General features: G+C 37.5%; 1 protein-coding gene across 2 annotated transcripts in view; it reads right to left on the reverse strand.

Moving 5' to 3' along the window:
- Window positions 1–27,772, reverse strand: part of DSCAM (DS cell adhesion molecule) — a 460,950-nt gene that overhangs the window by 174,277 nt on the left and 258,901 nt on the right. For both annotated transcript variants that reach the window (XM_057426358.1, XM_057426359.1), the window contains exon 4: window positions 5,088–5,234. In XM_057426358.1, coding sequence (XP_057282341.1) covers window positions 5,088–5,234 — 147 coding nt within the window. The remainder of the gene's footprint in view (window positions 1–5,087; window positions 5,235–27,772) is intronic.

Genomic DNA, 27,772 nt, shown 5'->3' on the forward strand with positions numbered 1-27,772 from the left:
GTTGAACAGTACCAGTCACAACATCGAACCCTGAGAAACACCACTTGTCACTGGTCTCCACTTCAACATAGAGATATTGAGTGCAGTTCTTTGTGTATGACCATCCAGCCAATTCCTTATCCACCAAGTGGTCCATCTGTCAAAACCATGTTTCTCCAATTTAGAGATAAGGATGTGATGTGGACAGTGTCAAATGCTTTACACAAGTCCAGGTAGATGATGTTAATTGCTCTTCCCTTATCCACCAACGCTGCAACCCCATTACAGAAGGCCACTAAATTTATCAGGCATAATTTGCCCTTAGTGAAGCCATACTGGATGTCTCCAGTCACGTGCTTACTGTCCATTTCTATGCCTTAGCAGAGGTGCATGTACCCCACCAGAAATGTACTCTGTGATTTCAGCTTTTTAGATTTCAAAACTTTTGGAGGAAGAAGCTGACATGATTTACAGTTTTGTGCAGCATGATGAAAAGTATGATGAAAGCCCATTCTGGAGCTACTGCAACATAAGCACCGAACAATAAATCAACAAATATTCATCTAAATATTTTCTCATCACACCCACTTTACTGAGACTTCTGTATCACAAAGAAATTCCACAGGCTGATCAACTCCTTTTATCTGACAAACGTATCTCTTTGGGTATACCTACATAGTTGCCTGGCTGTAGGTGTAATTGTAACTATTTTGACATTTTCAAGTGGTCTTTGACTTAGCTAGCTCACGTACTCCACACAGGGTAGTTGTAGAAGGTTCCTTTTAGAAGCTGAAGAGATTAAATTGTTGAATTCAAGCTACTCAAGCAAATGTGTGATCAGTACCTGAGCCTAGTTAGTTTAAATCTAGTTTAGCTACATCTTCATGAACTGCAGTCACACCTGGGAGGGTACACTTGAGAGCAAATAGCTAGACACACTGTGCAAGTTCTCTTATCAATCCAGAAACTAAAATTGTGATGGTAAACAAATGGGCTAAATAAATTTTAAAGTGAATATCTTGATAAAACCCTAAGTGCCAAGTTCAATGAAAGATGACCACTGAGGCTTTTCTGCTCTCTAGGTGCCAGTAAAAAGTGAAGCCATTGACATCACAGCCATATTCAGTTTACAGAAACTTTCTGTTTGTCTCATTAGAAACGTGTCAGCCAGTAGTTAAACAAATGATTTTGCGTGCATCAGTAGCCTCAAGGTCCATATTTGGCATCAAGATGTCATGCCGTTTATGTCTGGCTTAGTGAAAGCACAATCTGCCAGGACACCATTGGGAAGGCCAATGTCAATTTGACTAATTGATTAGCCAGCTCCTTTCTTGCCTTCTGGATCATTGGGCATGTATGTTTTCAGTGCATAGGCTCTTCTGTGCAGCCTGAGGAAGTAACTCTGAAAAAAAATAAGCATGCAAGAAATTATAGCTCTGGCTTTCAGGAAAGCTACACTTGCATGAAATCAATTTCTTCAATTGAAAGTAATTATTAAATAATAAAGAAGTAGAACTGACTTTTAGAGGTATTGTCTATGCATTCCTAGTCAAAACTCACAGCAGCTTTGTATCGTCTCCATATGCTTTTAACATCAAAAGATTTTGTGATGGATTTATGAGCTCCCATTTGCAAACCATTAAGTACAAAAATACAAAGTACTGCATGGACTTCAAAACGGGATGGGGCCACTGGAAAGGAATTAGAGCAATGGTAAGGAAAAGTAGTGGGCAGTAAATATCACATTATGACAGCTTCCTAGTTTGTGGCAGAGAACTGCATATGCTTCAATGCTAGGCCCAAGCAAAGTGCAAAACCACCTTGGACAACAAGCTGGTAGCAAAAGCAAATCAGCTGCTGCCCTTCTGCCCCCTTGCCTAGGCAGAAGCCCAGGAAGCCAGGCAGACTGTGCCTTAGGAGCTGGAAGCTATGGCAAGAGATGCTGTGGAAAGCACAGCTCCCTTTTTACCTGTAAAGAACAGCACACCAGTCCCTAGGTCACTTCGCTTCACTTTTTCTCCACCTCAAAGTGGGTGCTCCATCTGCAGACCAGCTAAACTGAGATTTTCCTATGCCCTTGACAAGCCTTGAGCTGGTTCTTATATAGGAGGTATTTAAAATAAATTCAGGGTTACTTAAAATATGATTCCAGTGACCTGCTTTCCTGCACCCTGTACTTACACACTTAATGGGTGGTAGAAACATCTCTTTGGGATGTACCTGGAGCAGACTCCTATTTAGAGCTCCTACACTATATATACTTCAGTTAAAGAGAAAAAAAACACAAGAAAAAAAAACAAGAAAAAAGAAACCAAAAGAAATCCCAGGGTTCATTTGCAATCGTCTTCAATGAGGCAAATAGCAGAAGTCTCATAACCCGATTCCAATACACAGTACACACTCGTTTGAATTATTATTTTATTATGCTTTAACAGTCAGCTGCAAATGACTACTAGCAAGGACAACAGCAGAAAAAAATGAGGAAAAATACTATTTTAAAATATTCTACTTTGGATCTTCTTTGAAGGACAGAGCAAGAAATGCTATCAAAATCATGATTTTCTGAAGGGTGAGGGTTTAAAGAGGTAAAATTCTTGGGAGCTGGGATTCACCAGTGGACAAAATCATTTCTGGAAAAGCACACCACAATGGGTATTAGAGGAATAGTCTGTAGCATGTTAATAACCTTAGTTTTAATTTTATTTAGGAAGGCCACATGGTTTCAAGGAGATGTTCTTACTCCAAATGAAATTTGGAACTTTGCTTTGGTCATAAGCATACTAATTATTCACATGTATTTGCTATTACATCTATGTTACCTTTCTCACTCTTTAAAAAAATAACAAAGCTTAACTAATGTTAAAAATGTGGCCAAGAGACTATGATCAATACCTACCACAAACTATTTCATCTCCAAATATTTTACAAATGTAAAAGTCAAAAACATAGGTCTCATGCAAGCAGTCCTTTCACAACTATGTTCATGGATTCTCTGATCTCAGTTCTTAAAGGACTATTTAAAAATATACAGTAAAGAAAAAAGAAAACATGTTAGAGAAATATTAAGAGACAAGCTCTAATGACAATTGCTGCATTTGTTCAGAAGACTAACAGGACTTGAAATCAGAGCCCACTATAGTTCTTATAGGGAATAACTAACCCCATTGAATTAAAAATGCCAACTATTACACACAGGTAAAATTTCCTATATTGATTTGGTCTGTGGCAGAGAATAGACAAGGAAACTCCAGACAGAGCACATCTTTTTGTCTGCTTGTCCTGAATTACAAAGGAGACAGAGCTTTCATTTTCCCCCTTTTGTTCAGTGAAATAACTAGAAATTTTCCTGTGGTAACCAAGATACAAGCCTGATTTTATTTATGTTACCACTGGCTCAGCCTTAGCATGATTTCATACGGAAGCAGACCATATTGTGGAGCCAGCTAGAAGGATAGGACCCTGCCTATCCTTATAAGACCAAAGCAGGCAGATTATTGTTCAAGAAAACTACTTCTTCATCTGGCTGGGAAAAGAAGAGACAAGAGTTTTACTCACAGGGGACAGATATCAAATGAAGAATCTCCTGGATCTACCTGGTAAGTGATTCTGACCTGAACAATCACACTGATTTTTTTATCATTAGTATGTTTAAGTATTGACTTGTGTGTTCAGAGGGCTCCAGGATCCTTCAGCAATCACTAGCTTGGAGGAGGGCAGGAAGTATGTTACTAATGCAAAACCTCGTGCCCACGTCTGCCTCCTTTAGGGCTCTCAAACAGAGGGTGGAAAGCTGAGACTTAATTACTAGATTATGGTTTTTTTTCCTGCCAAAAAAAAAAAAAGTGTGTGGGGGAGAAAAGGAGTCTGACTGTTGGACTGTGAAGGTCACTATACACTGACTGATCTTTAGGGTTAGGATCTTTAGGGCAATTTAACAACAGTGAAAAGGAAAAGAAGCTCAGTGAGGCTTTCAGTGGGATGCTGGGCATGTTTTCAGTAAGGCAAGGATACAGAGAAAAAGAACAGAGAGTCTGGAATATAGTCTTAGCTAACTCAATGGATGTGGGAATGTAGTTGCAGATCTACTCATACTCAAACATAGGGTGCACTTAGAGACACTCAGCATATGATGGAGAGGAACGGGAGATGGAGAAGAGCTAATCCTACACAGACATGTTTGAGAGCTAGTTCCAAACGCAGTTCTGGGATCTGTTCCTCCTTTTTACCTCTCCCACAACTGGCAGCTCCCCAAGACAAAGTCAGGAGAAGGTGCGATTGGAGCAGCACTGTACGGATGGCCCAAAGTCTTTGGAGTGTGTGCAGAGGGAACCAAACAGTCCATCACACACACAACGATCAGGAAATTATTTACAATTACAAGTAGAAGTTAAAATACCCCATCTACCTTCTTGTTTATCTATCTGCTGCACAAAACATTTTGCCCTGGGACACTTAGCTCTGCCCATGAACAGCCACTGCCTAAACTCCTGTCTGCCAGCAGCACCTGGGTGGACTAGGATGGGTCATGCACCCCTTCTGGCAAAGATCCCTTCTGAAATCAGGGGAACATCCTGTTTTCCCCAGGGAAAGAGTGTGATGATTGAAAAGAAAGGCTGAAATGCACCTCAGCTAGCCTGAGGTTCCTGCAGTGGAAATATCTACAGCTGAGCTAAATTTCCTGAACTCCTGCTATGGTTAATAGAGAAATAGGCACCATGGGGCAATTCATCTCACCCCAAAGTGGGCAGCTGAAGTAGGTAAGCTACATTGGCCCTTAAAAGTGTTCCTCAACTTTGGTGACAAAGGAAAGGTAAGGTGAGTAGATACCTTCACAGTAGAAGTCTACTTTTAATGAGATGAATCCCATCCACAGTCCTTTTAAAAGGACTTTAATACTAAAAAAAAATCACTGTACTAAATGCCAGTGTACTCTTACAGGCTCTCTGGGAATATCTAACAGGAGGTGAAAAACTGGCTGGGGGGGTGGGAAGGATTTTAAAATGGGGCACTTTATTTTGCATCCAGGAATGAGAACATTCCTGGCCAGTTTAACACACTAAAGAGAAGCATTTACAATACTCGATTTAACATGATATAAAAAGAAGCACCTGATACAAAAAGTCTTGCACTGTTGCTTTGTCGTGTTTCTCCAGTGTATCTGTGCCTTGTAATACATCGGTAGTTGTACAGTCCATCTTCATTCTGTACGTCTAAAATATACAAGGCTCCCGTGGATGTGATGAGAAATCTAGGTCCTGAAAGACACAAGAATTTGCAGCGTTTAAAATATCTGCAAGTTGCTACTGTGTTCTGCTTGCTCACACTAATGGATGGATGACAGAGCCAGTAGGTCCTGAAGATTCTTTTTGCCAGTCTAGAAGCTGCCAACTATAAGTTTAATAAGTACTGACTGCAAATGCATATAAAGACGTTAATTCATGTGCACTTCTTCTAAAAAAAATGGTAGGTCTCTGTAAGTAATATGTGAGGAATGAAGGAAAGAAACATGTCTTAGTACATATCACAACCAATAACAACACCCAAGAGGCATCCCAAACAAAATACAGGGTAAAGAACCAATGCAGAATTTAATCCCATTTAAGTCAATATTTTACAGTGAATATGATGGAAATTCACCATCAGAGCTGTATGTGTTAGAAAGACAGTTTGGGATGGCATGAATAATTAAACAACTTTAGCCAAAATGGCATTTGTTGTCCAAGTACACCAGGAAATTGAGAAAAAAAAGTCACAAAATGTAAAACTGAAGGGATCAGTAAAAGAAAGAGAAACAAAAAAGGAAGGCTTTTCCCTAAAGAATATAGGACATATTTCCTGAAGGGTTCAGGCCATAAGGGCCATGTACTACACAGCCCTGCTCTACATCCTGCTTCAGTTGTGATGGGAAAATGAAGACGACAAACACAGCCTTGATGATGCTGACTACATTGCTGACCCTAGTGAAGTTATACACAGCTGCACTAGCTGCAAGATAGACAGCTCAAGTGTCAGGAAGAGTCCCATCCCATCCTGCCCATACTTCCCGTGGGTTAGTGCACTTCAGGCCTCCACAGTATGAGCTAAGCTTTCTGGAGCTCAGTACTTTCACAGCCAAGCTACTGGCAGAAGATGAATTAATACATTATCTGCTCTGTTGGGGATTCTTTTTTCTTTTTTTAATAATATTACAATCTGTGATTAGAAAAGCACAATGTAAGCAGGTTGACAGACTCCGTGTCTGAAAGAAGGGCTTAACTAAACTGCACAGGACATGTTATTTAATAGCCAAAGGTATTTTTTGTTATTTTTAAATTATACATTGAAAGGTTTATTTCAGGGAGAAAATTAAACCCAGCAAAGTGACTGCTCCTCTAAAACTGAACAAGACTGACATGTTCATGGTCAGCATTTCTCCCAGTGTTCATACAAATTGAAAATAATATAGTTGAAATTTACTTCAAATGCATATTTTTTTTGTTATTAACTCTAGAATAGGTACATATGTACATGTGCAGTTTTGATTGTTTGGCAATCACAAATGCCTCTATTCTGTTGTAAATGCATGTTTTAAAGCAAGACACAAAAAACCTGACACCTACATGGTACATGTTTACTCTGAGGATTTTCCCATATTTCAGTAAATGGAAGTAACCTGGTTAGAATGCATTGCAAACTTGGGTCTCACCTGGCCACTCTTTCCATTTAAAAAATAGTGCAGTCTAAGTTATGTAATGCTTTTCTAAAACTTTTACACTGGAGAAAATGTTCATAACTCCTCTTTTTTGTGTCTCCTATTTTTTCTCTATTACTTGATAGCTCTTACAATATAAAAACCTGTATCAATGTACTATAAAATACACTCAGCTCCCAAAGAAAGAAAAAAAGACACAAAGACAAAACCCATTATGACTAATATTCAGTAACACGCAGTAAGAAATATTTCCTTTTCTTCAGAGCTCTGTTTGAGCAATGACTTTTTAATGATTAAGTGTAACCAGGGTTCCTGCTCACAAATACATCAGTGGGAAAGCAATCCAGCAGAGAAAAGACAGAAAAGAAATTATATCATTACAGAGGGCAATCTCCTTTAAACTCCAATCTAAAATAAATAGAAACAATAATAATTAAAAGCAAAAAAAAAATACCCCCCCCAACAACTAGTCGTCCGTCCGTCCGTCCGTCCCCCCCCCCCCCCGTTCCCCCTAATATTTAATGTCACAGGACAGGACTGACCCTTAGAGCAGAGAATACTGAACAAAGCAAAACCAGCCCACCTCTCTCATCCTTGTATGCATACTGCACTATAAAATTACCACAGTGGTGACTTGTCTTGGCTGACCCTGTTCTCCTGAAAGTCAAGGCACATGCATGGAAGCAGGTCACTACTTTGGAAGAACATAAGCCATACTGCACATGCCCTTCTGAAGTACTTTGTTCAAATAACATGGGCCATGGCTAAGAAGTATATGAACAAAATAAATCCCCTGAAAAGAGCTACTTTCCTACTTCTGAAGAGGAAGAACCAGGAAAAGGAAGATGCAAAGGAGGAGGCAAAGCACTGGATGGCAAAGCACTCTCCTCAGCCACGAGCAACACTATATTCCAGCCTAGGGCTGGATTTACAAACTAGAGAGGCTCCTTATACAGGGCCCATATTGACTTCATGTGCCTCTGAAAACTTAAGTGTTTGCATACAGAAGACTTGTGTTTCAACACAGATTTCTTACAAATGTATTCTTGAGTGTATTAGAAAAAACACCTGAAAAGGGAATATTTCAGTTTCACAACTGGGTGTCTGAAATATGACATTGAAAAAGTTACAAGCGAAAAAGCAAAGCTATCTTGCTTCTTATATTTTAATACTGCAGTTGTAATGTTTGACAGAAATTATATAGACAGTTAATAAGAATAAATTAAATTATATAGACAGTTAATAAGAATAAAGTTAATAAAGTTAATTTCTCAATTACTAAGTTATTTGCTAGTCGCAAAATAGCTTGACTTGACCAAACATTCTAATGAGGTTTTCTACAAATACCAGGCAGCTAACAACTACCTACTAGCAACCAGAAAGCATAGCCTGAAAGTATGCAGGCAATCACCTAGTGAACCTCCTTAGCAATCATAGGATTTTTTCTTTACCTGCCGTCAGTCATACAGCCCAGATCCAAACCCACAGCAATGGAAATCCTACCACCTCCTAGGGAGGCAGGTTTTTAATGATTCACACAGAAGAAGTACTTCCTGTTGAGGAGAGAATACTTTTTCTTCCCTGAGTTGATTCTCACACTGTAACTCCTAGATATGGTAGAATGTCCTATGCTAAATATTTCTTCCTTTTTCTTTTACAGTCCCCAGTTACTGAGACATAAACACTTGTCCTGTTACATCCTATCTCCTCAATACATAGAGGCGCCCAACACCTGTACCCTTTAATAATGTTTACTTTTACCCCTAACTCCAGGTTAGAAGGATATTTAGAATTTTGGTGTGAAAACCATGGGCTGTTTTACATGTGTGTCTCTTGCATATTCTGCACTACTGAAATATAAAGCAAATCTATCTTTGCCAAGAAATACATTATAAGGTCTACAGGTAATTAAAGCACAGTTGTCTTCCTTAGTTTGTAGGCAACATAAAATGACAGCTGCAGGAGACAGGAATCACACTTAAGGACTTCACTTACAGTATGCAGCAAAGGCAATCTATTGCTTCTGTTTCCAGCTGTGTGACCATTAACCATTTCTACATTTCAGACAGCACAGGCGGTTCAGATGTATGCTTGCCCACAGCAGCGCTACTCACCTGGCAAACCTGCCAGGCTGTTGAACTGGCGCTGTATAAACCATGCAGACATGGCCTCTGCAGCCTGTTCAAGACGTATATCAGATTTTTCAAGGCGGGGAGTAATTCTGCTAACAAACTGTGCCAGGGTAGATGTCAGCAGAGAGGCTGCTCTACTGCTGACACATCACAGGACTGGGAATGCGTGTAAGTTCTGGTTATTTAGACCCTGCAATAAACCTGCATGTGCTGTTGCACTTGTCTCAAGTAAGTGGAACCTAAACAGCTGAGCGGCAGAAATGTGTTCATTGTACCATGACTTCATGTGGCTTTCTTTTTCTGGGATCCAGATTCACCTTTGTTATATATATGTAACTCCATTTCTACAAAGAATCACACTTTTGGAGCCTTTGGAGCTTACTAGAATGAACAAGTTTAAGATCATACAAAATGTGCCCAAAGTTTAAAAAATAATTCCTTTCTACATGTTTTTTTAAACTTTCTCTGTTTTCAGAACCCCTGCACAGATATGCTGTATATAAGCCATCACTAGTAATTAAATTTGTGCCTTTTCTTAGGATAAGCACAAAACATCTGCCACAGAAATTAAGTTAGAAGACCAAATGCAGAGTTTTCCTTAAAACTGCCAAAAGCTCACTTCCTCAGTACTTCTACCTTGTACATATTATTGCAGCTAACATTTGCCCTGGAATTGAGTCTTGGTAAATCCATGGAGTGGCTATTGACAGGCTGAAGAATATATATATTTATGTGCTATTACAAATCCCATAGCACTGACTTATGTTTGCAAGTGAAGCCTTCCCTCCTCAGTCCTGGAGAAGAGTTTCCTCTGATGTGGTTATACATCTGGGTCAATGATAGTGGGTACACTTATTAAAAGCCTGCCACTTAATAAAAGAGGTTTGTGAAAACTGCACAGAGCCAAGAAATTGTTCGGTGTTATTTTGCTATATTTTTTAGAGAAGTTATGAACATACTTGAGTATCTAACACTGCTTAGATCATCTTCCTGTAGGAAATTACTCAGGCAATCGCATAATAAAACCTTCACTTAACACATTATCTAGAGTTTTTTGCCTCACCCTCTTTAAAGATAGATAACTAAAAATAAATAGTTATTGCCACCCATTAGATGTTATGCCACAGCATACTTTTCTCACCAACACACATTGTGTGTAATTGCAGGGCTAAAGCTTTTCCTTTTCCTTTTTCTTCTTAATATATTTTGCATACTTATATAATGCTTTAATAAACAGCACCTCCTTCTACTGTAAAAATGCAAGGCAGAAAAGCTGACAGAAAAATAAAAGGGGAAATGCATGTAATTTCTGTCATCTTCTAAATGGAGAGCATTTTCATTAAAACCGACAGGCTGTCAGCTGTGACAAAACCAAAGTGTTGAGTGTTCTGCCTTCTGTACTTCAAAAAGTGTTTAGAAATGCACTAGGATGGGAATCGACAAGCTCTTATTGCCCTGTTGATCTAGGGGAGTGCTTTCTTTTTGAGGCTTATTTAATTTAATTGCTCCTGCTTTGCTGTAACAAAGTTTAGTATTTTTGACTCACCTACTTAATATGCCAAATAAGGATTTTTTTAAATGGAACATTCTTTCACATAAACTGAAGCTTTTCATTTGTTTGGCTTTTAGCAGGCTTCAAGGGAGGAAGGCAGAGAAGCCTCCTTCACAACAATTAAAAAGAACATTGTCAAAATATAGCTCATCATTCCCATTTCTTATTCCTCCTCAGTAGTGTTTGTATTAACGCCTTGAAAACTTGATTATAATAATTTCAGCACCAGATTTTTAGAGACATTGAAAGCTTGCATCTTTTTTGGCTGTCAACGCTTGCTGCCTTTCAAAACCCTGTCCAATATCTGTAGTATTTATTTAATTCAAAGAGTTCAAAGGCTGTTAGGAACCCTTACAACCTTCTGCCTTGGTGAGATGGGCAAACATAGTAACATATTACTATTTAAAATTTAAATGTTTCACGGAGAAGCTTACTGACGTACATTGATAAATGTACATAAGTCAGTGGAAAACCATCAAATGGAACCCATGATTTTTTCTCCAACATCCCATGCCTCAACGTGAAACTGAAAACAAAATGTATAGACCGAAGGACTAGAAAGACCATTAGAGTCATTTATTCTCACCGTTCATGCTTCACCCATTAACTCTTGCACCAAATCCATATCTGGAAGTTAAGCTATAACTTTTTCAAAAAGACATTAGTCATGATTAAAGATTTATTGTAAGCAGAGAGGATGTGATACCCCTGGCTAAATTATTCCAACGGTTAATTATTCTCTCTTGAAAGCTAGTGTACTGTTTGTGGTCTATCTGGTTTTGACCCCAGATATTGGATCTTACTGTGCCTTCATTAAAGATTTCCTCTGCAATCAGAAATCTTCTGCCCATTTAAGTACTTACAAAAACATGAGGAAATTACCTCTTAAATCATCTTTCTCCTTAATTAGTTATACAGATTGAAATTCCTAAATCATTTACTGTGAATTATCCATATCTTGAAATAATCTGGGTTTTGCCCAGAACCGTAACAACTTTTTAAAGTTCTTTTTAAAATTTGGAATGTGCACATAAGTTCAGTGATGTTTATGGTAATCACAGATGCAAAATGTCACCACTCTTTCTTTATACAAATTTTGCTTCCACTTATGCATCCAGCAACTAGTTGTCTTTTTAGCAATGCTAACATGCTTCAGTTATTCATTGAAAATTGCGATCTCCTTTTCAAAGTCATAGATTTAGAGAATAGATTTCCCCCATTCTGCAGATGCAATCTATTGTCTTTCTGCCTTGACACAAGAATTGGCTGTATGAAAGACTGCATGTTCAAATCGGACCTCTTTGTTACATGATCCAATCTCCCTGTGCAGCTCACCAAGTCATACCATCATTTGCCATTGCATAAACATTTGAACAGTTTGCATACTTTATCAACATATCTTCTCTTGACTAAATTTCACTCATTAATGGAAACTTTAAACTTCTGTCTTCATCTGAAATACCAAGCCACTTGATTTGAAGATACATATTTCAAAGTAGTAAGACACTGAAGAGAGCAAACAGGAAGAGGAGGAGGAAGCTGGGTCCTACCTAGGTTTGACCAATTTGAACTATGGGCCCCAAATCCCACGACATTTTAGAAACACACGCCTCATTTTAGTATCTGCTGACTAGTGCCCTAAATAACCTAGGGATTTCATTAAAGTTGAGCTGCATTAGCAAATCATGTGTTCATTTCTCTAAGTGAGAAGAGGTCACATTAATGATTATGAAATTACACTTACATAAGATTTTTAATGCTTTCCATTAGACTGTATAATATCAGAGATTAAAATAAAATTTTACAGGTCTGAGTAATAAGTTAAAAAGATTCTGTTTAGGTTTCCTATGTGAAATTGTTCTCATGTATAATTCATAAGAACATGTGAACACTTTCCTGTTGAATTTGTGCCTAATATTCTTGTATGAAAATAAGAATATTTTAAAACTGTAATATTAATTATTCTTTTATCATGCCCTTTTACTCCAGCATGTTGGTAGTTTTAAATAGGGGTAATGTTATCCTCAAGATCATTTAAAATATCATATTTGATTTTCACTTTGTTGGAAACACATCTAATGGTGTTATGTTATTGCAGTCTAAATTGGCTTGATAGAAATGAAGAGAACAGATGGCTGTTCTAATAGTGTACCAAATGATAACATAGAACACAAACTTTTATCAGCTCTACTTGTCCCTTCCTCTGGATAGAACTACTTCTGCTAAGCATGATTCTAGTGTGACCTGTGCATGAAAGGGAAGAAACCTCCCCATAGAGCCAAAGCAGAGAGTAACCTATAACTCAGTTTTATAACACTGCTAGAACATCATTCTCAAAGCAAAACAATCTGCTGCTCTGGGCATGGAAAATGTGCTAAGAGCAGTCATGCTTAAACTGCCCTGAAGTCACAATCCTGTGAATGCTTTTGATTCCAAACCAAAGATTAGATGAGGAAAGAAAAGCATGTAGGGAGGTGAGGATTTCATTTTTCTAAGCAGCACTCACATACTCTGCTCTACCTACCTGAGACACCTGGGGTGTTGCTCAGAGTAGGTGGTGCAGATGGTCAAAACATGATGGCACCCCCCCTCTGAGCAGCCCAACCTGCCCCTAGTGATGTAGCTAAATCTCACAGGCCCTGCTAGCAGACCTTAGAGAGGATGAAACTGATTTTTTTTTTTTTTTTTTTTTTAGTTCTTCATATTCCCTCAGCTCTGTGAATTACCCTTTTGAAGAGTGTTGCTCACTACCCCCTCCCTGTCTGGGACACAATCTGAAGCTGACTTCCAGGAGAACACAAGAAGGAAAGAGTAAACCTACACCCCTGCCCTTCCTTAAGTAGGGCAATGATCATTCTTAATCAATCACTTTCGATTACAATGAAATTAGCCCTCCCTTGTATTATCACCTCCACCATTCAGTCACACCTGTTGAAGAACCAATTACTTATTTACATTACATGCCTGGTCTTTGTCTCTCATAGATCTGGGGTTTGATAACTAGAGAGGCCACCATGATGGTGAATCAGCAGTAAAGCTTCTCAGGTGTCACACTTGTATGATGTTACTCATGAGGAATTAAGGTCTTTGATTTTCACAGTTTTTCCTGGCAGAAGGAAAGAAATAAGCATAAAAGGCATAGGAAGTGTTTGTCTGAAGCAAAAGAGGCTGCTGCCATGTTTGATTTATTGGTCCATGCTCCTTAAAGCTCACAGAGATGCATCTCCATCATAAGAGTGAGCTTGCAGGTCTGAAGTGTTCTTCAGTTCCACAGGACAGAGAATTTTTCATTTTCCTTCTGGTTTTGTGGGGCAGGGGTGGGTGGATTTTTGGGAAGATTTTTTTCTTGTTTGTTATGTGACTTTGATGGGGATTTTTGTAGGTTATTTTGTGAAGGGTTGTTTTTTTTTTTTTCCCCCTTTTTTGTTGGTTGGTTTGTCTTCTTGTTTTTTTCCCCAAATGAAATTTAACAATTTAAAAACAAGCCAGCAACCTTACATGAGGTATCCTTTTATTCTATAGGCACGCAATCTGAGTTCAATTAATAGTAACCGAGGTTATCTCTCTGTAAAGAATTAAGGACGTTTATAAACATTTCCAATCCTATGGCCTGACATGGTTCCAGTTGTAACATAGACGGATTCTTAACTTTGCAAAATTTATACAGAACTGATAGCTCATAACTAAGATCTTTTCATACATCATCACTCTTCAGCCCTCCCGCTTAGAATCATGGACTCATAGAATAGTTAGGGTTGGAAAGGACCTTAAGATCATCTAGTTCTAACCCCCCTGTAATGGGGCAAGGACAACTCATACTAAACCATGTCACCCAAGACTCCATCCAACCTGTCCTTGAACACTGCCAGGGATGGAGCATTCACAACTTCTTTAGGCAGCCTGTTCCAGTGCCTCACCACTCTCACAGTAAAGAACTTCTTCCTTATACCTAACCTAAACTTCCCGTGTTTAAGCTTGAACCCACTTCCTTTACTTAACCAGGTCCCTCCTCAAGAAACATCTACTGTGGTGGGAGCTCAGTATTAAACATGGCATTCAAGTAAATCTGTTACTGAGAAAAGGAGTGAGGTCATGAAATAGTTTCCATTTGATGTTTATAAGTAGAAAAGTTTGAAGAGGAAAACGGTTAACATAGAACTGTTATTATTTTGGTACCTCTAGCTCTAAGGAATTTTAGGGAATAACTGTATCTTTCTGCATCTCTCCAAAGAAAATGGCTTTAGAGAAAGCTAGATCCTGTAGTGTTTACTCCTCCATTTTAAAATGACTTATTGTCATTCATAACTTGATGTTCTGTGAAAATATTATTTCTAGATTTCCCTTAATGTTTTGCATGCAATAGTACCAGCTAAAAACCCAAACCTGGCTGTTTCTTGCATACAGAACCATAACATGAATAAAATTGAGAGGAGAGAGAAACAAAGAGAAAGAAAAAAGACAAAAAAAAAAAGAAAAGAAAAAAAAGAAAAGACAAGCGAAAAAGAGAAAGAAAGGGTAAGAGAGGAGGGAGTGAAATGAAGCTCCAGTTTTGGCTTTATAAATTGAGCTGAGAGATTATCTGCTGAGTCAATTACAGCCTTACCATAGGAAAAAATTTTGTGGTACCATATTGGGTTCACATTCAGGGGAATTGAAGCCTGAAAAGAATGCTCCAAAATCAAACACGTTCTGAAAGCTGGTGGTATCTATATAACTAACCAATTTTAGTTTCGTTAAATTCAACTGTAACATGAATGTTTCTGGTTTTGCATTTCTGTAATCATAGAATAAGGAAAGACCTATGAGCATTAGTGCTATTACATGTGCAGTGCTGTCATTTTCTGAATAAGTTTGGATGCTAGGTTAATGTTAGACTCTTAGAGAAATCACACAGAACACATTTTATCACCTCCTTGATGTTTCTGAGGCTGCAAAAATGCATGCCACTTGTCCATATCAATTCCACTTACATTATGTATACAGTATTCAAGTTTTAGAAGGGAGGAATAGGCATGTTGTTTTGTTGGGTTTTGTTTTTTTTTTTTTTAAAGGCATAAATAGATGCAGGAGCTGTGCTTATGTGTACATAGACTAGGTTATATTAATTGTTACTACTTCATGATTGGATAGTATAAACATGACTGATCACATAATGTTTATATTTAAATGTTCACCCTCTTAATCTTTTATGAATATATTAGATATGAGAAGCTACAGTTTTCTACCCGCTGTTGTTAACTGTCAGTCCTACAGGATATTAAATGAAACTTCCATAATCTTTAATACTCCAGTTTGGGATTATTTGAGTCCTTGCACACGTTGTAGTAGAAGCTGATTTCCTTATTTTAGCTAGAAAGAAAGCAGATAATTTTAAGTCACTAGCTAGTTTTAGGGCTCTGATTAAAGAGGATTCAGCTTTGCCCATGATATATGGAGCTGTCTAGGGGATTAAAATTTATTCTCTCGGGCTTTTGCTGTTGAACCCCAAGTAAATAAATAGCCTAGAGCTGACCAGTGGCTTAGCACAAATAAACTTATGCTTTGTACTTTACAACATCCAGGAACATAACCTATCTCTCCTTCTATCTGCATGTAAATTTAAACACAAGCTTGCTAAGTAAAGGAAGAATCTCCACCTTCTCTGGCCAGAACAGCAGTTGGTTTATGTCGCTATCATCAAATGTGCACCTTAATGGTTTATAGCTTCAAAGTCATTGTGTATGTAGAATAGGTGCTGTTATAGACAATATGATCAGAATAAATCACAGCCTCGCATACACAGAATTACAAGTGCCACCAGCGGCAGAATTATTTAGAGAAACTGCAAATAATCAATATTAAGCTACATTAATTAGAGCAGCTGCAGCTCTGTGGCCCCAGTGTTTAACCACATTTATTATACAGGTGACTGTGAAGGTAATGAAGCATCCCAAACTGAAGGAACAGTTTTATGGGAAATTTAGAACAGTACTCACTTCCCTTCATGAAAAAAAATCTATTCAAATACTCACAAGATATCTAAGCATTCAGAATTTTTATTTACAGTATAAACTGTAACTAACAGACAAAGCCTCATACGGTATGTTCTAGTGCAGTATTTTCAAAAATTACTTGAGAGTGTAAAATTTGGGAAACCTCGAAGATTAATTTGGTTTTAGGGTAATGACTTAGGAAGGAGTTACTACCTTGCTCACTCAATTTGAAGAAATAAACCTATGCTGTTTGGATAAAAAATACTCAGAATATTCACTGTGGGAAGAAGTAGCTTCACTAGGAATTAGAGCTAAACTAGCTTCCCCTGGAGACTCTTGGCCAGTTCCCTGGGGAAAGAGGCCCGTTTTCAGTGAATAATTTTAAAGAAAAGAAATGGCAATTAATGATGTGTATGTCTATCTTTTTGAATGAGAAAATAGTGTTAAGTCTATGGATTCATTTTTCAACAGCTCTTTAAATATCAAAACATTTTTAAAATTTCCCTTATCATTAGCTGCATACTGCTTTTCCTCTAGGAACTTGTCCTCTCTCATCCATGCTAATTCCCACACTGAACATACCCAGCTATGGAATACGATAGGAACCTACTTCTGTCTCTAGTTTACCCTTCCACACAACACAGGTGAGACACAGAGTTCTATTTCATGTATTTTGTAGTTTTAACTTCTTTCATTTCTGACTACCACTTGTACACTTAGTGTTTTAAGAAAAGAGTCTGACAAGGTGGTACCATCTTTTAGGACTCGATACACATTTTCCTCAGTAAAGAAATGTGTGGAACCTTCATTGGGTTTCTATACAGCAGAGCAGTAGAACAATTGATGAAGCAGTGTTTTAAACAGAAGAGACAGAACATCAGGATGATATTAGTACGAGCAGAAGCATGTAAAGACTGTTCCATGCTGTATAATGAAACAAAAGAATTCCTGCAGACCCTGATCCAGTGAAATTACTCCGTAAAGGAATATTAGAAAAATGGCACCTAAGTATTATACAAGATAAGTCACGTGTATAATCAACTGCTGGAAAAAAAGAAAATCACACGCTGATTTTAAATTGAAATAACTACAAGCAGTTCCTGACAATCTGATTGCAGAATGTATTGCATTAGCATACGGCGATTTAGTGTTTCGTGCCTGCAGACCTCATTTTTTGTGGGTTACAAAGATTTATAATTCTTAAAACACTTCAATGATCAGAGAAACTTTGTGAGTTATAGCATAATGTTGTAAGTAGGTATGGCTATTGTGTTGTTTTCTGTGCTTTGTCAAGTCAGGATCTTTGCTGATGTCTTTGGCAAACTAACTTTAACAATAAAAAAAGAGTTTGGTAAATATAACTTTTCAGCATGGATTAAATTCACAGTGTGATTCTTGCTAAGCATCAACTCAAGATTATGGAATATTTCACTACAGCTTAATTTCAAAGACGTATGTGAGATAAAGCTTGGAAGGATGTGTAGTTCCAGACTCTCTCATAAAGACTGCTTTGATTCTGTACTATTACTTTCCTTAGGCTGTCAACAGAAACACAAATATCATTGCAAGCACAACAAACATCATTCCTTAAGAATAAATGTAAGTATTTTAGGGGTTTTTATTGCTTTCTCTGAACTGTTCAGAGAATCATGGCTTGGAAGCTTTTCCAGATATCAGGAACATTATGCAAATATGCCCAAATACATTTCTTAGGTAATTTGCCTATTTTTATTTGATTGGGAAATTGAGGCACAGTAAAGCTAATTGTGTTGCCTAACCTTATCTTATGTGTTTGTGGCAGATTTGGGTTTAGAGCATTAGGTAAAAAAAAACAACAAAATAAAAATGTCAGACAGACACCAGCAATACCTGGTCTTTAAGCAATGTTCTGAAGCAGTTATTCTCTCTTTATCTACACAGGCTATAAAGTACATGTCGAGTCACAGAACGACCTTGCTTGTCAGTGTCATATGACATTAGCACAGATGGTCTTGATGACGCTAATAACATTTATACATGAAGATCTATATAATTGACATTTCTTGCATTCCCAGAAAATGCAAGCAGCATAAAGTTGCCTAAACAGGACTGACCTGACAGATATGCCTACACACATACAGCAAGTTCAGTCTATGCAAGAAGTGCAGAATTTGAAGTGCACACTTTGCACCAATGATTGGTGCAGAACTGTTGTGGTGCATACATGTAAGTCAGACACAACCATGATGTCTTGCACAACTGTAGACGTAGATTGACAACCGCATGCACAGAATATGTCTTTAAAGGATTAGCACACTGGGATAAAACATACCTTTAAGTAGAGGAGCATTATGAAATCTGTGAACTGTATACGTATGTCTCTTTAAAGCTATCATAACATAGCTTCAAAGGGATTTAAAATCACGTACAAGTGATCTATTGTTCTTGCTTGTGCATGATATTTGCCTGAAAAGAGATGTGACTCTCTTTACAGTGTTTTAAATGCATAAGGTCTAAAAGTACTCCTTTTTAGGATATATTCATCTAAAGAAAGGACATTCTCACAATTTGCTTCAATGTATTTATTTTTCCTGAGAAAGCACAATGCAGTTTTGAGGCCTGGACATTTTACGTGAACATTTAAAAAATGCTAGTGTTAGTTAAATAAGAACATATCTAAATAACTATCCTTATTTTTCAAAATCAGGTACCAAAAAAGCAAGGAAGAAAAAGCTCTGAACTAAAACTGTTTTTCTTGTCTTTCCTTGATATTCAACTTTAATTTAGTTATACTTTTTTATGCAGCAAACAGCTTAGGGATGCGAAAGCCATAAAAGAATATTATAAAAAGAAAATTAATTTAGTAAAATCTGACAGCTATATGACATTTATTTTAAGCAAATTCTGCATTGGTTCTGTCTCTTGAGCAACTGTTATTTGGGTCAACATCATTGCTTTCATAGTTCAGAAGCTCCCAGGAGAAAGCCAGTTTTATTTTACTCCAATCCTCCTGGGCAAAGCTCCAAGAATTTGAATCACTGACCCTAGAATTTGCATTCTACACCATGTCCAGTGGAGACACAGTATCTCCCTCCCTAGAGCATTTTCATTAAAAAGGTAGAACGCATATGCAACTCCTGTATATTGAGCCTTTTTAACTTTACATTCTTGCTGGAGCAAAAGGAGCATTGTACAAAGCACAGCACACTGCAGAGCAAAGAACACAGAAGATAAGAAATAAAGAAATAATAAATAGTAAATAAAATAAATAAATAAAATCCAAAAGATCCTAACGTCAATATACCATGTTTCATTTATTTTTCTTTCTGACAGTAACACTGGCCCCGGAGCCTAGTAAGGAGCAGTTCAATAATAATGATCTAAGGGTGGTCTTCAATAGAGACTCAACAGCTGACAGCTCTTCTGTTCAAATTGAAAAGAGCACAAAGAAAGGCTTGAATAATTAATTGGAAATGGCTGGATGTGATTTGATTGTGTGACCAACCTGTTAGATTTATTTGCTTTGACCTAATCTTTCAAGATGAGATATTAAACCTGAAACTCTTCCATACACAGACTGTGGCATAATCTGCAGAGTATACCCATGAGACAACAGGTGCCAAAAGAGAGACCAGACTTCACGTAAGTTGTTAGCAAGCCTCCCTGGTCTCTATCTATAGTACTTATAAATTCTACTGTACAGATGCAGTCATTGCAAGACACCGCCAATGGGAAAGAAAGTGACATTACCAAAGGTAACACCTATTCACTAATTGATTTCTTCCTATCTTAAAAAAAACACATTTCCTAGAATAATTTCCCATTTAAATCAAAGCTGCAAACACCGGAACATTCAGAGGCAATCTGTGTGATTAATGCCGTTTCAAACATAAGCAGCACTTCCTTTTCCTGGGGACATAACGTATTAAAATAATGTTAAAATTAATTCAATATAGCATTGTCTTTTAACTCAGATGCTGCTTTTTCTGCATCAACAACCCTGACATTATGCACAATAAGCCTTTGTTTAACCACCATTTACCACAGTTGGGGAACAGAAATAGCATGTACCAGATAATTTCTGATTGCTAAAGTTCATATAGGCCTTTCAATATGAAGGAAATATTGAGAAAGAAAGACTGCTATTTAGGCTGCCCAAGGTCTGTGAATATGTAGTTAAATGCTGATTTTGTCTGTTGAAGGAGTATTTACTACAGTTAATGGTTAAACACTTGATACAATGTACCTTGGGAAACTGAGTTTTTTTCAGCGATAGGTAATAAATATTTTCTCTGAGACCTGAGCTTCTCTCTCCCCTTACTCAGACAAAATTCTCACAGTGTTTTACTGTGTATGGGAAGGGTGGAAACTGAGCGTATATTTTAAAGTTTGTTTGATAGCTTGTCTTCTAAACAACAGACACCACTTAAGTGAAAGAATATGCTTGTTCAGGACAGTCCTAATCATGTCACTGTATTCTAGTCTCAGCTTAACACTGAAGCATAGCATATAGCATACAGAATTTAAATAGTCTCCAGTTAGAAAAAATAAAATAAAAATCTGTTTCTTTAAAATATGTCTTATGTTTAAGGCTAATACTAGCTTTTAAGACAATAAGTTTTGAAGAAGAAAGTATGGAAGTAGAGCACCTTTAACAAAAACTAAAATTTTAGATTACCTTAGTTCCTCCTCACATTTAAAATAATATTCTGTGAGAAGGCATCACCCGCTTCTTACCAGATGGTACCCTGTGTTACCTATTAGACTTGCTGAAAAAGGCCTTTTCCAAAACTTTTAGGAGCAATACTTTCTTAAACTATAACCTCAGTTAAATATTTATACATTAATCTTTAGTTTTATGTAAGGAAGCATCCCACATATGCATGTGTGCACATGCATGTCCTCATGAAGGTAATAAGTGAAGGTCCCTCTTTATGATAAATTATAGATGAGATGTATAATATATGAACTAAAGTCAACAACAGGAAAAATCATTCATACACAAGAAGCTGGGGACAGAATTCAGCGAAGTCCCACTACCTGCCAGAGAGAGGTGGCAAACAATTAAAATTTTAGTTCAGAAAGATAGATCTGAAGATTTCATAACTGTGCAGCTTTCTCTGCTCTGTTTGTGGAAACATTTTCTATCAAGCAACTGGAAAAAAATACGAAAAAAGTAAATCTCACATCACTGGAATAATGCTGAAAATTTGGCAGGAATCAGGGAAGAGCTACAGGAACAGTTCGAGTACTGAAAGTACAATTTTACAATGGGAGCCTTAAGAACCAAAGGCCTTTGATTATGAAAAATGAGCTTATAAAGAGACATAATAACAGCTTGACTGATGAGAGGGAAAACTTTTAAATTAGCAGGTCAAGACAAGGTAAGACTAAATTGACAGAATAGAGAGAAGATGGAAAATTTCAGCAAAGGGGTATCCACAATTCATTCAGAAATGACAAAGTGAGTATAGGAACTCTACAGTAAATTCCAGGCAGAAACATGGAAGGTCAAAACAGTTTAAAAGATTGCTTAGAACAAAGCAGAACATTTGTCCTTCCTATGAGAACTTATAGACATGTAGGAATCAGACACTGCTTTGGCAGAATTAGAACATACTACTACTGAAACTCTGTCCCCACCATCTCCCTCTGAGCAACTGGCCACTTTACTTGTGCGCCTGGAAGGCACCTAGGAAGCACAGCATTATGGCTGGCTTTCTTCAGAGGAATTTGCTTCCTTCATGTAAAGTCAGCTAATAATTTGAAGACACTTGCTTCTGGTTTCTAATCTAAATTAATCAAAACTTCATACTGGAATTACATCTCTGCACATTGCTGGACACATCCGTCCCCTTCTGTGCTAAAAAGCCACCTAATAAACAAATTCCTAGAATGCATGAGCAACCATTTCTGTAACTTTATCATTACTTCTGGGTTTCTAACCAGATTGAGTGTATTTTATTCACACAACAATATCACAATAACATATGCTAAAATAAACAGGCGGGGTCTTGAAAGAAGCAGCACCTTTCAAGAAATGAACAGAGCAAGTATAAAAAATGCACACAATAGCAAACTTCTTCACACAGAAAAAGAATTGATCCTAACAGGTGCTGATAGCCTGATGCAAGCACAATGTGAACGAACCATCAATCAAATTTCTTCTGACTTGGATGGGTAGGGGTGAGAAAGGCATGATGATTTCTGTAAATGCTGATGTCAGTCTGGATTAAGACCTAATCTATGTTAGAAAACTAGTAAAGGTACTTACGAGTTCCTACTATGCATTCTTTAAAAATTACAAAAGTATTTATTTTCTTCTCTTTTTCAGCTTATAAGTGGTTTTCACATTAACATAAAAGCCATATTTTGCTCATTTTTTTCACATTGGTCCACTTCACATTTTTGTGGAGGAGTAATCACAGAGGTTTCTTTAAGAATGTGTGCATTTAAAGAAAAAAATATCCTTGATGTTTCCTATGAAAATTAATTCCCCACATAGGCTCTGGATGTGAGAAAGCTTTATTTTAAAACTTATGAAATCACCCATTTATTTTTGATCCTGTTATTGTGTAATAAATCTAAGAATGAAAATATTTTGGAATACATTTTCCAGGCCAGGATCTTTCTATGCTTTCGAAGATTAAAATCAGACTGAAACTAAGAAATGAACATGTGGGTATTCAATTGCACTCTCTGGGATTGAAGTAATATCTGTTAAATTTAGGGGAGTCAGGAACAAGATTAGTTCTCATTAATGATGCAGTATGTACACCACAATCTTGTGCCAGTAATATCCACTCTATAAAAATGTCATAATCCCAAAGGGGAGGCATTAATGTGCTACTACCTTTCTCAAATTTTCTTACAGAGGGTAACAGAAGAATGCACTATATGAATCTATATTTCTCCACCTTGTCTGTGTTTCTTCTGCTAGGTTGCAAGAGCTGCATTATTTTTCTGTTCAATTTGAGGAGGACAAGAACATTATTCAGGAAAACAAAGAGAATGCTGAAAAGGGAGCAGTTGGAGCAGGTAACTAACTGTACAATGACTTTGGGTTTTTTTCTTTCTGAAATCAGATAGAGTTCAATTAGTTGAAATGGACAGAGAAAGAAAGGAATATGGATGCACTGATGGATGATAAAACAGGTGTGAACTACCAGTGAGATATAGCCATGAAAAAACCTAATAAGATTCTAGGATTAAACAGCAAATGAGTTTTGATAGACACAGAGAAGCAGTAGTATTACTGAATAAGATGTGGGCAATAGCTCACTTAAGATATCATCTGTAATCCAAATTGATTTTGTTCACAAAGGACATTTCAAATATGAATAAAAAAAAATCAGCTCTTTAAATGCTTATGCAAAAAAGAGAAGGCATTCTTTTAGAGGAGACCTAAAAAAAATGGCTTATTTATGTTACAAAAATTAAGGTAGTAATAAAGGTGTCAATAATAAAACTACAGCAAATAAGAAAGGAAATATTTTTGGGTGTATGTACCAGGAAAAGAGAGACAGGAATTACTTAGTTCATAGAGTATTACTGGAATGAGATTTAATGGCTTTGAATTATCCATTAATAAAACTTAGTCTAGACATTTGAAGAAGACTAGAAGAAGATTGGGAAATGATGGAGAACCTCCCAAAGAGAGTGGTAGGAAAATCTACTTGTTTCAAGATGGAGACTGAGACAGAGTTTGAGGTGACTGTGTGCATGATCCGGGAGTTCGGAAAGCCTGTGAGGTAAAGGTTTGGCCATTAAATACAAGGAAAAAAAAGAAAAGAAAAGAAAAAGAAAACCAAAAACAAGAAAGAAGGTAGTTGTCTGTTTTCCTCAGCACACATTGTATCATATTTTGTTGATCCTATGATTCAGATTTTCTGATCACTAATTTTAGGGTTTCAGGAAGATTTCTTCTCCATACTCTTCTTTGATATATCTGTTGTCTTCTAAGCATACAGCAGGTTGCCTTGGTTTTTTAGATTCTGTATACCAGAAATTCAAAAGTAATTTCAAGGAGTGCCTTCTGGTTTGTATTTTTAGGGGGAGATTAGAAATAGAAGTTCTGTGAACTCTTTGGTATTATGTATTTATGTTCATGGAACTGAACTTGATGACCCAGGTCATTCTTTTCCTAAATTCAAATGGAAGCTGCAGATATTTTTTTACTTTTATGTCCCCATTTCAACTGAGTTTCTGGCCATGGCAGGCTTCACAGCTGGGAATAAAGCAAAAGATCAGTTTTCTTCTTCTTGTAAGATTTTTTTCCCATTTCCAGTTCTGTGTAAAGAATTACCAGGACAAAATTCTTTTGGAACTTGGTGGAGGAGCTTCACTTTCTGACAGGAAAAAAAAAAAAAAAAAGAATGTCTAATTTGACATAGCTCTTGCATTTATTTGCAGTGAGTTAACAGTGATGCACCCTGAAAACAGAAAATTAAACCATCTGGTACTTCTTGCAAATAAGTACAAGATCTTCACATGGAGATTATGCTGTGAAGTGTATGCACAAGGAGGATTATAATGAATATCTCTATCCATGCACTATGTCATACTCTGCAGAACCACATGGTTTGTCAAGTCACTCAGTGAAAATCCTTGCTTTCTTTTCCAATTTACATCTTGGATACTGTGGCTATTTTTGTCACAGTGTCACTGGAAAAATCAGCCACCAGAATATTTCTGCTGAACAGGTATTGGGCTCAGTGTTCTTAGGACAGTTTTCCTGATTTCCAAATACCTTTAAGGAGCACTTAGAATAAAACATATTAATTGCAAGTTATGCATATGTAATGGAGAAGAAGGTGCAGGTCTGTCCTTTAAGAAATATAACCAAGAGATAAATAAAAATAATTGCCCTTCAAAGTGTTCCAAAAATACAAATTTGGAGAGTACTATTACTATTTTTATATCTACCAATAAAAACATTAGCAAAACCATCAATAAGCTAAAGTAAATTTTCCAACTTTGAAGATCTAAGTCACATAAAATGAACATAAACTCATGTGGTGGGTTTACTGTTGCAAGGGACAATGAGGAAACAGGGAAACTGAAAGGCAAGAATTGAGTAATTATTTTGTATCACAAGATAGAAGGAAATTCTGGGCAAGTAGAGAAACAGCTAGATTCAGAGGAGGCAGTAATAACATAGTGTAGGTCTTAGAGATACAACAGTGTAAGAAGAACTTAAACTACCTGAAGATCAGGGAATAGTTTGGTGAAAGGTTATCTGTACAAGTTTGGTCAGCAAGTAAACTCTAGGGTTATTCCTTCTCTGATTTTCATTGAAGTTCTGTCAGTATAAAATATCTCACCAGAAAACAGTACCCAAACCGCTGACTGAAGTCAATGGTCAAGAACTTGTTCATGACCATAAGACACTATGCTTCAGACTATTAAGAAATAAAATTAAAGGAAAACAAAGCCAGTATTATTTTAAAACACTCAGTTTTACCAGCAGAGAAAGTTAAAATGTATTTCCAGTCTATTCACAACCCTTCTATTAATATCTCTCAATTGTAATTAATGCCATTGCATCTGCTGGATATGCAGGTGAACATAAGATGAAGAAGACAATGCATCTTATCACCAACGTGCAAGTGTAAACCTCAGGAAAATACGAATACAACAGAACAGAGGCTTGTTCAAGTTTTCTTAGCACTGCAGAGACATAAAGCATGTGTAAAAGCAGACTGTAAACTATTATATTTATCTAGTCAAAGCAATAACACAAAGTGTTGGCATGGATGATTCTGAAATTACCTAAGGGATTCTTGGACAATGTTTGTTAGTTTTGTCTTGCACCTAAAAAGTATTCACAATCAATTCCCTGAAAACTGAAATCTTCACTGGACCCTCCCTTTCAGCTTTTGAGAAAAAGAAATCTACTGGGGGCATTACCTCTGGAAAAAGACACTTCCACCCTCAGAATCATCAGAACAAAGATATAAACTATGCAAAATGGATGAACATAAAATCATTTAAATGCTATGAGGTGCTAGTCAAAATTAATATGTAATGTCCCAGTAGTCCATCAGCTGAATAAGTCCGGAACAGTAATGACTCACAAAGCTAGGTCATCTCCTACTGATTTTTTGAAAGGAAAATGGTCTCAACAGTTCACATGTCAGTGAGTAATCTACCTCATTCAGTGGCAAAAGTCCAATTTGCTAATCACTGCTGCACGGAAAATTCTTTACCTTCTATATGCCAGAAAGGAAAATATTACATGTTGTATATAAAGCCATAGCTCCTTTGTGCTGAGAGCCTTACAGTATTATTCCCCAAAACCATTCCCTACAGGTAATAAAGAGCCCGAAAGTCTTTCTAATGTTGCTCTTGGCAAGCGGGATCTTATTTAGGAAGTTAAAACTAAGACTGTGAGAGCAAAGCATGCTATGAAATAGTCATAATACGTACAGTTAAGTCAATCTTCCATTGAGCATTCTGACTTCTAAAAATCTTGTTTTGAGTATTACAAGTCGTCTTGAAGTAGAGACATTCAGACATTAATATTTTAAATATTCTTGACCTTGGATCTTCTGGGAAAGTCACTGACCTAGTTTGGTTTGGCTTTTCAGCTACACTGATAAGTTTTGCTTAGAAAGTAACTGAATGGAAAAAGACAGAAAGCTCTTCCCAGACCTCATGAGAGGGAATGGAGAGGGAATGGATCCTACTTTTAAGGTGTGATGGTGTCGTGGTTTAAACCCTAGCCAGACAGCTTGTTCACTCACTCCCAGTGAGTGGTGCCGGGCTGAGAGCAATTGAGGCCGCCCTCCCCGCCCCCCCCCCCCCCCCGGGGCTCTGGGGCTCTCCCCTTCCCTGCTCCCGGAGGAACAGGGAGGAGGATCAAAAGACTGCAACTCCCACGGGTTGAGACAAGAACAGTCCAGCAACCAATGTACAACACAAATCACCACCGCTACCACCAACGACAACAATGATAAGAGAAAATAACAAGGGAAGAGAATACAATACCGCCGGCCAAGAAAGCGAGTTCCACCCGGAAGCCCCTGTCCTTCCGGGTAACTCCCAGTTACCCCCCACCCTGGGCATGACGTGCTGTGGTATGGAATACCTCCTTGGCTAGCCTGGGTCAGGCGCCCCGTCTCTGCTTCCTCACAGCTTCCCCTCCTCCCTGGCAGAGCATGAGCCTCACAAAGTCCTTGGTCAGGGTAAACTTCACTTAGCAACAACCGAAAACATCGGTATCACCAGCACTGTTCCCAGGCTGGAAGTCAAAACACAGCACTGCACCAGCTACCACGAAGGGGAAACATGACTGCTACTTCTGAATCCAGGACATATGGCCATCCATAAGCTCTACCAACTTGCCACTAAAGGAAAAGAACATGAAAAATCTTGCAACATTCCATTTACAGAGAGGAAGCAGAAACTGGAGTCTGCTCATCAACACCCTCCTGCTTTGGTTGTGTCTGTCTTAATATTGGTCATG

Source organism: Pezoporus wallicus, unplaced genomic scaffold (genome assembly GCF_028554395.1).
Source record: "Pezoporus wallicus isolate ANWC-B61680 ecotype Strahan unplaced genomic scaffold, APGP_CSIRO_Pwel_v1 contig_8747, whole genome shotgun sequence".
Taxonomy (NCBI): domain Eukaryota; kingdom Metazoa; phylum Chordata; class Aves; order Psittaciformes; family Psittacidae; genus Pezoporus; species Pezoporus wallicus.